At 37.4% G+C, this 13,536-nt stretch overlaps 1 protein-coding gene across 1 annotated transcript; it reads left to right on the top strand.

Moving 5' to 3' along the window:
- Window positions 1-316: 316 nt before the first annotated feature.
- Window positions 317-13,456, top strand: LOC122362215 (C-1-tetrahydrofolate synthase, cytoplasmic-like). The gene is given in 30 exon segments (XM_043263559.1): window positions 317-507; window positions 2,211-2,295; window positions 2,500-2,559; window positions 2,683-2,736; window positions 2,837-2,973; window positions 3,097-3,197; window positions 4,074-4,210; window positions 4,440-4,551; window positions 5,317-5,444; window positions 7,058-7,155; window positions 7,476-7,649; window positions 7,754-7,890; window positions 8,070-8,116; window positions 8,197-8,304; window positions 8,994-9,068; window positions 9,182-9,284; window positions 9,463-9,539; window positions 9,953-10,027; window positions 10,029-10,094; window positions 10,179-10,247; window positions 10,372-10,498; window positions 10,872-11,011; window positions 11,120-11,161; window positions 11,338-11,407; window positions 11,410-11,437; window positions 11,787-11,964; window positions 12,064-12,171; window positions 12,446-12,598; window positions 12,803-12,903; window positions 12,995-13,456. Coding segments are annotated over 29 exon segments (2,817 nt in total). The 5' UTR covers window positions 317-469; the 3' UTR covers window positions 12,893-12,903; window positions 12,995-13,456.
- The last annotated feature ends 80 nt before the right edge of the window (window positions 13,457-13,536 follow it).

Raw genomic sequence — 13,536 nt, 5'->3', positions numbered from 1 at the left:
GCATTTATGGGGATTTATTACATTCCAAAGTTTGTAATTTCATATTTAACAGACAGATAGATAGATAGATAGATAGATAGATAGATAGATAGATAGATAGATAGATAGATAGATAGATAGATAGATAGATAGATAGATAGATAGATAGATAGATAGATAGATAGATAACTCTTATAGAGTGAAAGTTGTATTTCTAACATTTCTCGCTTTACTATAGCCTTCTGTTGTATTCCTCGTCTTAAGGCGCCTCGGGTGTTGATTGGTGCAGCCAGAAGCACGTCATTGACGTATTACGCACTTGACGGTGTTCAGAAACGCGGGGGCGGATTCAGTTCGTAACGTCAGACGGACACAGGGCTCGAGAAAGAAGTGGAAGAAGACTTCAACACGTGCTCTCTGTTAACCGTGCAAACTGCAGAACACAAAACCTCACCTCACTTTAAATCCGCAGCGCTTTTCAAATCTCACGATGCCAGCCCAAGTCATCTGCGGGAAAACGATCTCAGCGTAAGCTACTTTCTAAGTTTGTTTTTTTTTTTTATTCATGTCACGGTGATGAAGCTTTGCATTTTTTTTATTTACGTGTTTCACGTTCGCTTGTATCTGTTTAAAGCTGAGTGCGTTTTTATGCCCCAGCATTAGTGATTGTTACAAGGGTTTTTGGGCGCATTGAACTCTGAACTTTGAGACATTAACTGGGGATTTCCATTGATCTCGTTTATCGATGTTAAAGTTTAAAAGACTATTATGCAACCCGTGCATTTTTTTGCATAGACTTATTCAAGGAGACCAAACATCACATGATCTCCAACTGACCCTTATTACAAGACCCTTAGTGCAAAAGCCATTTAGTTAGCCATTCAGTGCACTGATGAATGCTTTTATACAGTTTCTTATTTATCCTGTGACTATTTTTGTTTAATCCAACTCTTATTTTTGTGCATTTCCAATTATAGTTAGCTAGTGTAAAAGCAAAAAAAAAAATACATGAAATGGCTTTGTCTGTGGTTTGAAATCCTATTCAAATGACATTTCTGAAACTCTGTTTTAGGTTGACCGCTCTGAAATGATTTTCTCATGGCATTTAAAATGCGAACGTTTTTAAGACGTGCTTAAATGTCTTGTGCATTATGTTGTGCATTTGTCAAGTGCATATCTACAGTGTATTGAGGTCCTAGGCCATTGAGTAAAAGTACTTTAAAATGTAGCTGGAAGCCCGTGTAAGGACCTGAGGACTAGTGTGATATGCTGAGATTTTTTGGTTCTAGTCAGAATCCTGGCAGCAGCGTTCTGGGTGAGCTACAGCTGTCTAATGATCTTCTTGAGAAGGCCGTGAGGAGACCATTACAATAATTCACCTTGCTGGTGATAGAGGCATGAACAAGTCTGGACTACAAACAAAACATTGCATCTTGCAATGTTTTTCAGGTGATAGTATGCTGATTTAGTTACTGCTTTGACATGACTACTAAAACTAAGGTCCGTCTCAGAATCGCACCAAGATTCTTGACTTTTTAGTTGTTTGACCTCTAGAGTCAAAGTACGCATTCACCTTGAGAACTTCATCTTTGTTTCCAAATCCAAATTTCTGGCACATCCAACGGGTAATGTCTCCGCGTTAGCATTGGCAGAGGGAGTCAATGGGGCTGTAGTCATGTGGAGATAAGGCTAGGTGGAGATAATGCTCCTGCTGTTCCTCCTTGCACAAAGGAGTGGATGCGGGTCTTGCTTTTGGGATGTTTCTATTCTACTTCCCAGCTCTCCTAGTTTCACAGCTCTTCTCCCAATATCTCACCATGCTCTCGAGACACACTGAACCTCCTCGTGAAACATAGATGTGCCATCCTGGAGGAACTGGGCTACCTGTGCCTGATTGGGTTGTGGGTACTACCTCATGGCGCAAAAGGAAAGAAAGACCTGATCAAAACACTAATGTCAATAAAAGCGCAGGAAGGATAACCAATTCCAACTTGCGCTTCCTAACAGGAAAGATTGGTATCCCTGAAATTCAACACCAGTTATCAGCAGCTGTACTATGTAGTTGTCTGTTCTGACACACATCTATTATTTATTAATCTAAAATGTGTGATGTAGATTTGAGAGAAAGCTGTATTAGTAGATGTAGAAAGTAGATGTGTTTGTAAGTCGGTGTAGTCTACTTTTCTTACACCATGACTTGCACAGCTTATTCCGAATCCTTGTTTCTCCAGTCAGGTAAGAGGGAGACTGAAGGAAGAGGTGGAAGGCATGAGAGCGACTCTTCCCAATTTCAGACCGGGCCTTGTGGTGTTACAGGTCAGTGGTCACTTGTCTGTGAATGACAGTTAATCATTTGTGAAGTACTGATGAATATTGATGGTAATCGTTTGTGCATCGCTTTATTGCGTTTAAGAACGTGTTCAAAAGCATAAACTGGAATAGAGGAAAGACATTTTCATACATTTTTTTTCCAATGAAATGTTTTTTAAACGTTGCTTGAATGTTTGTGTTTTGTTGTAGGTGGGAGATAGAGAGGACTCAAACTTGTACATCAGCATGAAGCTGAAGGCAGCTGCTGAGGTAAAACCACGTTCAGCACAGTGATTCAGACATTTTAAATGCAATTTGTCTTAAAGGAACATAGCGAAATAAAAAAATTCTCCGTGTGAGCCTTTAATGACTATCACCGTCTTGTTTTTTTAGATCGGGATCAGTGCTGTGCATATGAAGCTTCCAAGGACTGCAACTGAAAATGATGTAGGATAGCTGGAGCCATTAACTGTTAATCCACGATTTATGTCTGCTGTTAACGGCTGTTTTAGATTTAGCTATTTGTAATCAACTTCGTGTTCTGAAGGTTATGAGCAGCGTCATGAAAGTCAACGAGGACTCCAAGATTCACGGGCTCATAGTCCAGCTGCCCCTCGACTCCGTCCACGCTATTAATACAGAAAGGATCGTCAACAGTGTGGCTCCAGAGAAAGATGTGGATGGGTACAGGAAAAATAACTCTCTCTTGAACAACACGATTGAACGTAGACTTAACGTTTCTTTCAACAGATTAATAACGCAAACTGTTTAAATTGTTAAAGAAAGTCTTTTCTTCGCTTGCTTCAGATTGACGAGTATAAATGCGGGGAAACTGGCACGCGGCGATCTTGGAGACTGTTTTATCCCTTGTACTCCCAACGGATGTATGGAGCTCATCAAACAAACAGGTGAGACAAACACCAAGACTTCAGACGGGGTAGGGTTGTCAACTGATTTAAAAAAAAAAAGCTAATTTATTATGTATGCTAAATAATTAATTTGCTGAGACGTGTGATATGTGCATAAAGAGAGAAGTTACTATACGGTTTTCGCTTTAAGTTTGCTACTTATTAATAGTTAGTAAATGGCTGGGGTATGGGGTAGAATCAAGGGATCAAAAATATGCTTATGCAGAAAAGTAGTAATAGACGATATGCTTGTAATGTGCATGGTAATAAGCAACTAGTTAACAGTGAGAATTACTCTCTAATGTAAAGTCCTTTGTTCTATTATCATTCCAAACTCGTTTTTTTTTTTTCCTTCTGCACAAAAGGACTGTTACTTTCGCACACACTATCAAACTCGTTCTCATACACTGGAACACTCTAACTGTGCTTCTCGTCTGGTTTGTGACCGCATTAAGACTGGATTAAGAATGTTCAAAGTTAACTTTTAGAAGACACCGTAAACTACACTGGTGGTTTGTTTGTTTTTTACTCCTTACGAGGGTTCAAGAGTATCCCTACTGACATACAGCTCCCTGTCCTTTGAAGAGATACTATCACTTTGAATGATCATCTCTATTACAAAATCTAAATGTAACAACCAGTCAAATAGATCAAACGTTAGCCATCATTACTTTATGATAGGCCATGCAAGACCTACTTTGATAAGACTGACTGTTCCCCGTTGCTTTGGGTTTGCGTATATGAGGTGATCAATGACTTTAGTTAGTTAAAGAGTCCCTTATTGTGTTTTTGGAGCTTAAAACCGTTTATATTTCAAAAGATTCCATTTCAGATGGCGATTTATTCATAATTTCATTTCTACAATGTCTTGTTTAGGTGTATCGCTGGCAGGAAAAAGGGCCGTGGTGATTGGCCGGAGTAAGATTGTTGGCGCACCAATGCACGACCTTCTGCTTTGGAATCATGCGACTGTGCTCACCTGTCATTCAAAGACGGCGGACTTAGCTTCTGAGGTACAGAGATTACAAGAATTGTTAATACATTTTTTTTTTTTTAAACTTGAAGTGAAAGTTCTATTAATTAGTCAAAAATCAAGCAAATCCATTGATCGCAAATGGGCAGATTTCAATATGTAAACACATTGTTTACATTTTAGAAGACTAGATACAAAAATGATTAAAACGAATTGTCAGATAGTTGTTGTTTGTGACATTATTATTTGTACTGTACTTTGTGTTGTAGGTGGGACAGGCAGACATATTGGTGACTGGGATTGGTAAACCAGAGATGGTTCGTGGAGAGTGGCTGAAGGACGGTGCCGTTGTCATTGACTGTGGTATTAACCCCATCACAGGTATGTAGATTGTAACGCATGCACTTTTTAAATGCAGTTTTTCAGTAGGAGTATACCATGTTTTAACTTGATTTACAAATATATGATTTTTTTCAGTTAAATGTTTCCTGCTTTTCCTTTTAATTGGTATAAGTCGAATTAGTGATACCAGATTTCAGGAAAATTAAGGAAGGAATGTTAACATTCATTTTCTTAAAAATATGATAATGCATCGTTTTATTAGTACTGAATAATGCATGTGGAGAATGAATACAGGCTTTCTGCATGATATACACAATGATATGAAAGATTAAATTAATGCACGTGTGCTACATTGCTTTCTATTTTAATTTTGTTATAAATGAACATATGATTGTGCGATTACATGCAGTTCACATTTGTACAATACCTTTCACATAAAGGGCCTGAAAGTTGATTTCAGTACTTAAGAGGAATTGCTCAAAAACAGAGATCCTTTAAATATCTTGATATGTTGTCATTAACTCTCTGGATGATCAACAACTGCTTTATCATTTTGTGATAAGTTTGAGTAATTCATCAGTCCCGAGCGGTTAATCTGGTCACTGTTATTTAGAGAAATCCTTTAGGTTTTTTTGTGGTTTCCCAACATGGTGTTCATATTTTGAAACCTTAAAAACAGATGTTTTATGGATGTGAAGTATTATAAGTCATAAAGATTTCAGAATTGGAACAGTAACTCGGGTGAACCTGTAAAATCCATGGTTCGGAAACATGGTCATTCAGTCACTTAAATTTTTATCTCAGACAGCAGCAGGCCAAGTGGGAAGAGGATCGTTGGAGACGTTCACTTTGACTCTGCTAAAGATAAGGCTGCTTTTATTACACCTGTACCTGGAGGAGTCGGTCCAATGACTGTAGCCATGCTCATGCAGGTACATTATTCCTGTTTCTAATGGACACTGGTTTTTTTTGGTTTACTTTTTATACTTGACTAACTTTTTCACTTGAATTAATATTTTACTCTGTATCTGGTATGTCTTGGCCAGAGCACATTTTTTATATTTAGTAACTAAATTCTGATGAAGGTTTCTCAACATCTGCATTAGGAAAAATGCCTTGATTGACGTACATTTATTATGAAAATATATAATTTATAGATTTTGTAGAACATCTGTGAATGGTGCCATTGCAATGTTCACATCCCTTCAGTACTAATACATTCCCATATGGATACAGCATGGTTTCCCTGTCATTATAGGCCTTGGCAAAGGAAAAACAGTTCCTTGAATCCAGTATGGACAGTAACAAAAATTGTATTTGCCCAGAGTTATTTATGATTATGCTTAATTTTGCCTCTATAAACCACTACAAAGTATTTGAAATAAAACAAAAATGTGATTTGAAGTGCAGATTTATGACATTTAACATTTAGGAGTTCCAGCCATTTTATGCAAAGCATCTCCATTTTCAAGGGCACAATAGTATTTGGACAGCTGATTAAGAGGTTAATTGACCAGGCGCTGTCTATTTCCTCAGTATTTCAAAACAAATTAAGCAGATAAAAGAATTGGAGTTATGAGAGAGCTGCATTTGAAACCATTTTGATTGTTGCTACCACTATGAAGTCCAAGGAAAAGTGAAGGAGGTCCTCATCAAGCTTGAAAAAAACAATCTATAAGAGAGATAGCAAAAACCTTAGTCGTGGCCAGGTCAATGGTTGGCTAAATTTTTCAACAGCATCAAGGGCCTGGAAGACGACTAAAGTGGATGATCACACAGTCCTTTCCTTGGTAAAGAAAAACCCCTTTCATAATATCAACAGAAATCAAGAATACTCTAGAGGAGGTAGGCGCATCGTCAAAAATCTACAATCAAGAAATGCTTTGAATGTAAGTACAGAGGGTTTACAACAAGGTGCAAAGAACTGGTAACATTGAAGAAAAGGAACATTTTACCAGAAAACATAAAAAAAAAGCTTTCCATGTTTTGGAATCCAAAGCCCATTTAAGCACAAGACTGACGGCAAAAAGACCCACAAACAAGAAGCAGCTCAAAGTGAAGACCTCAGCCGCACTGAAGACCTGGCAAAGCATCTCCGTGGAGGGAACTCAAAATTTGATGTGCAACTGTGCTTATATTTACAAGTTGGTAGCAGTCATTGCCTCACGGATGAAGATTCAGACCTCTAACCTGAAGGTCTCTAACCACAAGTCACTTAACTTTCTGAACTGTAGCTTTGTCAAAATACTTTGGAGCCCCTGAAAAAGGAGGCAGATTGCTTAACTCCTAAATGGTCAATGGTCAAAATAAATCTCAATCCCATTGTGGTGTATAAAGGCAAAAGCACAAAAACCCAGTGTACAGAATACTCCCAGGGAATTTATTTGTCTATCTTTGTTGCCACAGTTTTGGAAGTGCCTTTTTCTGTTCTACAGAAGGGGGTTTCCCAATACTTCTGTCCATATAGTGAATGTACAAGTCAAGAGTTTTTGGCTCAAGAACTGCTTTTAAACTCACTCTTTATACTTTTCTTTTAATTTCTCAGAACACAGTTCTGAGTGCCAAGCATTTCCTTCAAGCACAAGAACCTGGGAAGTGGAACATAAATTACACCGCACTCGACCTGCAACGGCCTGTTCCAAGGTTTGATGCATTTTTAGCTATGCAAAAGAAAAACAAACCGTATTTGTAGTAAATGTGATGACATCTAATGATAGTTTACAGTCACAATGCACTGTCAAGCTAAAAAAAAAAAGTGTTCTAAAACAATATAATAGCTCCTCAAACAAATCATTTGGATGTCCTCAGCAGTGTTAATTACATTAACAGTATTCACCACCTTTCAAGATTTATTTTTTTTGGCATGGATCATTTTCAGTTATGAACAATTCCTTGAATTAAACGGCTGTTTGAATAATCAAATTTTTGTTCTTGCCATTGTTTGTTCATTTTTCATTATGCAGTGATGTCACCATCTCTCGCTCCTGTGTACCTAAACCCATTGAATGGCTTGCTAAGGAAATCGGTCTTTTCTCGGATGAGGTTGAGCTCTACGGCAGGACCAAAGCCAAAGTCCAACTGAAAACAATTGATCGACTGCAGACTCAACCTGACGGCAAATATGTGGTCGTTACCGGGTATCTTTTTTAAACTTCATTGAGAGAGAAAAAAATGATACGTTTAATTTAAATCGAAATTGAAATGAGCGCCTTGTAAGCTATTGATACTTTGTTTAATGTAGAATCACTCCGACTCCTCTGGGTGAAGGAAAGAGTACAACTACAATAGGCTTGGTTCAAGCACTTGGGGCTCATCTGAAGCTTAATGCGTTTGCATGTGTGCGCCAACCATCACAAGGTCCAACATTTGGCATCAAAGGTAAGTAATGATGATAAGACGATAGTAATACCATATTTTACCAAACAATATTACATAACAGGTTTGTTAAATCAAGGTTTGTTTACTAAACTTGCACAAAGGAAGTAAAAAAATCTTATCAGTTTTCATAGGAGTGAGAGCAACTACGGAAAATGTAACCTTAAGTTTTCTATCTATAGGTGGTGCTGCTGGTGGGGGCTACTCGCAAGTTATTCCCATGGAAGAGGTATTCCTTTTGCATCAGATTCTTGTGATTTGATAAAGCTGTATAAAAGCATGCATTTAGCGATCGTCTTCTCTTTTAAGTTCAATCTTCATCTTACTGGTGACATTCATGCCATCACAGCAGCCAATAACCTGGTGGCTGCTGCAATTGATGCTCGTATGTTCCACGAAGCCACCCAGTCTGATAAGGTATTGTCTTGTCTTCATTCATTTATTGGATCCCCGATATCACATTCTGATGCGATCATGGATGAATTTTTGGTCAAACGTGATTAAGGCTGTCAGCTAATTCGCTATATGTAACACGTAATAGCATTAGACAAAACATTAATCATTAATAAAAGAGTTTGTTTGCAAAAATATATTAATTAATATATATATATATATATATATATATATATATATATATATATATATATATATATATATATTTTATTATTATATTATTATATATTATTATTATTATATATTATTTATTTTATTATTTTACATTTATTTTTTTTTTTTTTGTATTTAAATTTTTTTTTTTTTTTTTTTTCTACAAATCACTTTTTTGGTGCCTTCCAAGTAATATCAATCAAACTACAAGTAGGGTTGCTTTAAGTATAATAACTTAAATACAGGTAATTTACAACATTAAGTTTTATTCCCGTTTTAAGTGTTATCATCTAACACAGTTTTGCAAAACACTAACACTGGCAAAATTCATTGTTTCTTTGACCTTTACGCTGCAACCCGAGTGTTATCATAGCTTAATACTGAGAAAATGAGCAATTTAAATGTGCCTCTGCACCAGTTTAAATTATATTATCTGCATCACAATTTAAGAATTGCTTAGTCCCTATCAACAACTAAATGTCATTCTATCACTGCATTAGGCTCTATTTAATCGGTTGGTACCCTTGACTGGAGGTCAGAGGAAGTTTTGCCCAGTTCAGATCAACAGACTTGAAGTAAGAATAATGTTTATTTGCTTCTTTTTGTAATTTTATAGCCTCTCTCTAAGATTTGCATTAGTTTAGCTCTTTCATTGTCATGCTTTCTATACTTTTTATTGTATTGATAGAAACTAGGTATAAAGAAAACTGACCCCAGCACGTTAACAGAAGAGGAAATCACACGCCTTCGCCAGGCTGGACATTGACCCGAGTCCATAACTTGGCAGCGAGGTATGATAGAATGCATTTGTTCTTATGCTATAGAGACAATTGATCTGAAATCAAAAATCTTTAACACTTGAACATTTGTTTAGATTGCTATTCGTTTTAATGTTGGTGAAAATGATACATTTTTATAGCATATGCACATCTGGATGAAATGTAAATCGTAAAATTTAATTTTTTTAAGTGCTGGACACAAATGATCGCTTTCTGAGAAAAATCACCGTTGGCCAATCTCCAACTGAGAAGGGCTTCACCAGAACTGTGAGCATCGCACACATTACCACATATTACCAAATGCTTTAGATTCAAGACTTGCTTTATTTTATAAAGCCTGTAAAACTGAGTAACACTACAATAATGGTAGTAGCTTCTAATAATTCACGTAATAGAGTCTTGTGGCTTGTCCACCAGCAGAAGAAATGTTTTGTGATCTTGTTCAAAGAACATTAACTTTTAATAGCTCAGGAGTTACCTTTTATTTCTATCCCATGTGGGCCATGGATAATGTCTTGTCTTTCTGCAGTATTAGTCTGTTATGACTGAATAAAAAACAGAACTTGAGAGTCGAAACAGACAAAACATGCATGTTTAATCAGTTGTAATGACAAGGGAACCAAAGCATTTGATCTCATTCTGTTGGCAGGCAATACCCAGTTTTTTTTTTTTTCCCCCAGGCCCAGTTTGACATCACTGTAGCCAGTGAGATTATGGCAGTTTTAGCTCTCACCACCAGCCTGGCTGACATGAACGCAGAGGCTTGCAAAAATGGTGGTGGCCACCAGTCGCAGCGGTCAGCCTGTCACCACCGAGGATTTGGTGTGCTGCTGTCATGCGTCTCATTTTTATCTCGAAGTGTGTAGAAGTTCGTCCCGTGTTGATTCTGTAATGTCTGTGTCTTAGGGAGTGTGTGGAGCTCTGACGGTACTCATGCGAGATGCCATCAAGCCAAACCTCATGCAGACGCTAGAGGTGAGAAGAATTGTGTTGGGTTGCGTACCCCGTATTCGTTCCCAACTGCTCTAGTTGCTTAAATCGGTTCCCCTGCTGTTTTCTTGTCGCGTCTTTCTCTGGTGCTTCAGATGAGTGTCGTAAGTTTTTGTATGTTTTAGGAAACCCCGTGTTTGTTCATGCTGGACCTTTTGCAAACATTGCGCATGGAAACTCTTCAATCTTGGCAGATAAAATTGCACTGAAACTGGTTGGACCTCACGGATTTGTGGGTAAGTACAAAGCCACCTTTTTTGTTATTTGCTTAAGCCCCAGTATGATTCGCAAACTTTGGGGCTTACAAAAAAAGATGCATATGAATACACACGTGACTTTAAAATTAGTATACTGTATACAGCAGTATACACATGCTTGAGTCTTTTCGGATGCACCAAAGCAAATCTTTCAAATCCATTAGTCCTGATGTTGGAACTCAGAAATTGACTGAGGTATCTCACAGCGCAGTGCTGCTCACTTTTGTTAGAGACGGGATGGTAAATTGCTTATTGGCTGATATTATTTCCAAAATTGTGCAAGAATTGTATTGTTTGGTTGTCTTGGATCTTATCAGTGTCAATTCCTAAAGGGTTTGTTGTTTTCTGCCAGTCACTGAAGCTGGTTTTGGAGCAGATATTGGAATGGAGAAGTTTTTCGATATCAAGTGTCGGTACTCTGGTCTCAAGCCTCATGTTGTGGTCTTGGTTGCCACCGTTCGGGCACTCAAGATGCATGGAGGCGGCCCAACGGTGAGTCTGAGAATACAGCATCTACATTGTCATGTAGATTTTCTCCCATTTAAACTTATATAAATTTGTTCATGGACTTAATAAATATGCGTTGCATCTTTTCTGTAGGTCACGGCAGGCACGCCTCTGCCAAAAGAATATATCGAAGAGGTACTGTTATATATCATTTATATGTCTTTTGTTTAACCGAAAAAAAAAAACCTGTTCTCATTTCTGCTTACTTCATATCAAATAGAAAAACTATTGAAACATTACATGCACCTTCGCTCTGGAAACATTCCCAAAACTTAATGTGGTACTGATAAAGTTGGTTTGACCTCCTGCAGAATCTGGCACTGCTGGAAGCTGGCTGTAGTAACATGAGGAAGCAAGTGGAGAACGCTCAGCTTTTTGGGGTTCGGTAGTTGTGGCTGTCAATGCTTTCAAGTAAGACCGCACCTGCTGATTGCATCTGCATCCGTTAAGTTAACACTTAAGTTGTTGTTTTTATGTGTTTTGTTCAAACTCTTATAAATGCTTCAAGGAGAGCTGAAAGAGCAAATTCCCATTCTACATCGGGACAGACCGACTAATGAAATAATAACAAAATAATGTAAATATTTCCTCAGCAAATATGTGATTGGAGGTCATACTCAGAATCTTACGATGGTAAAATTTGTACTCCAATTTGACTGTGTGACTAGATTCGTTTACGTGAGTAAAGTGCCTGGGAGAAGATATTGAGACCTTGTTGATCAAACTGCTGTATGACTCGAGTGCCATCTCTTGAATGCAGGACCGACACGAAGGCTGAGCTGGATCTGATCTGTAAACTAGCCAAAGAGGCGGGAGCGTACGATGCTGTGCATTGTTCTCACTGGGCTGACGGGGGCGCCGGCGCTGCAGATCTGGCTAGAGCAGTGCAGAAAGCAGCAGACCTACCCAACAGCTTCAAATTTCTCTATGACGTTGAGGTAAAAAAATGTACATGTTACTTCCGATATTAGAGGGTTTGCTCTGCAGTCATATTTTACAGTTACCTGTTCTTCGGTTGTCCGTTACCTATATTGCAGTTACCTATTGTAGACAAGATCAGAATCATCGCTCAGAAGGTCTATGGTGCAGATGACGTTGAACTTCTTCCAGAGGCCCAACACAAGGTGGACCTGTACAGCAAACAGGTATGAATAGTGCATTGATCGTCACCTGTTTGGAAACCGTGTTGCTGTGACAGGCCACTTTCACAGATTCATTTCCACAATTATGAACTTGATGTTTCTCCCCAGCAAATGTGAAAACGATCCATTATACTTGAAAACAAACAAGAAGTTGGCTAGCTGCACATTGGATCCAACACGGATTGAAAAAGTGTAGCAAAACATATCTGTGGATAATACATATCTTTAAACGTGAGGTTGCAATTGCATTTAGAAAGCTTTTATTGTCTCCCTCGAGGGTTTTGCGAGTCTGCCCATATGTATGGCGAAAACTCATCTGTCTCTGTCACATGATGCTGAAAAGAAAGGTGTGCCTGCTGGATTTGTTCTTCCAATTCGTGACATCCGTGCGAGTGTAGGGGCAGGCTTTCTCTACCCACTGGTTGGCACAGTAAGTGGCGTAATATTCACATTTTTACATAGTAAAATTTTACATGATTGTTCAAATAAATCGTATTCATTAATTCCAGAACAAATTCACAATTATGTAGGAAGAGTAGTCATATATATATATATATATATATATATATATATATATATATATATATATATATATATATATATATATATATATTCATTTTATTTGTTTCTGCAGATGCCGACTATTCCTGGCCTTCCTACTCGGCCGTGTTTCTATGACATTTGTCTGGACACTGAGAGTGGAGAGGTTCATGGGCTTTTTTAAGCTTTTTGGGGGTATGCATTCATCTGTTATTTAAATGTAATGCATTGTGCTGTAAAATTGTTCACCTTTATTAATATAGCTGTAATTCTTTTTCTTTTTTAGTTTGTGGCAGTCTACATAGGTTTCCTTCCACTGGATTAAAGAGCTCAGCATTCCTCTCAGACATTTCTGTGGTGTCATAACTTCTCATATATTCTGATATATCTATAACATTTGTTTGTTTTCCTGATAAAAAATCTAAAGGAATATTTGTATTAAACTACACTACAACACTGAGCCAAAAAAAATGTATTGTCTATTACATGATCTGGTCCAAATATTTTTGTAAGTAGTTAAGGGTTTTTTTGTTTTTTCTATTTCTTGTCATTTCTAAACTAATTTTGTAGATTTAATAATGGTGCTTTTTTCTATTAATAACGGTTTTCAATCTGTACGTTTTTTTTTCTGTTTGTTTTTGCTTAAGTGCCAAACAGGAGTAAAAACTATTGACTGACAAATCTAACTAACATTTGTCAGATACATATTTTTGAATACAAAATTCAAATAAACTGTAACAAAGCCTCATATACAGTCTCTCTAGTTTTTAATTGTTTGGTGTGGGTTTTTTTTTTTAACCTAGTAAATAATTTTTTTATTTTATTTTT

Source organism: Puntigrus tetrazona, chromosome 17 (genome assembly GCF_018831695.1).
Source record: "Puntigrus tetrazona isolate hp1 chromosome 17, ASM1883169v1, whole genome shotgun sequence".
Lineage (NCBI taxonomy): Eukaryota > Metazoa > Chordata > Actinopteri > Cypriniformes > Cyprinidae > Puntigrus > Puntigrus tetrazona.
This window is presented reverse-complemented; position numbering and strand designations above follow the sequence as displayed.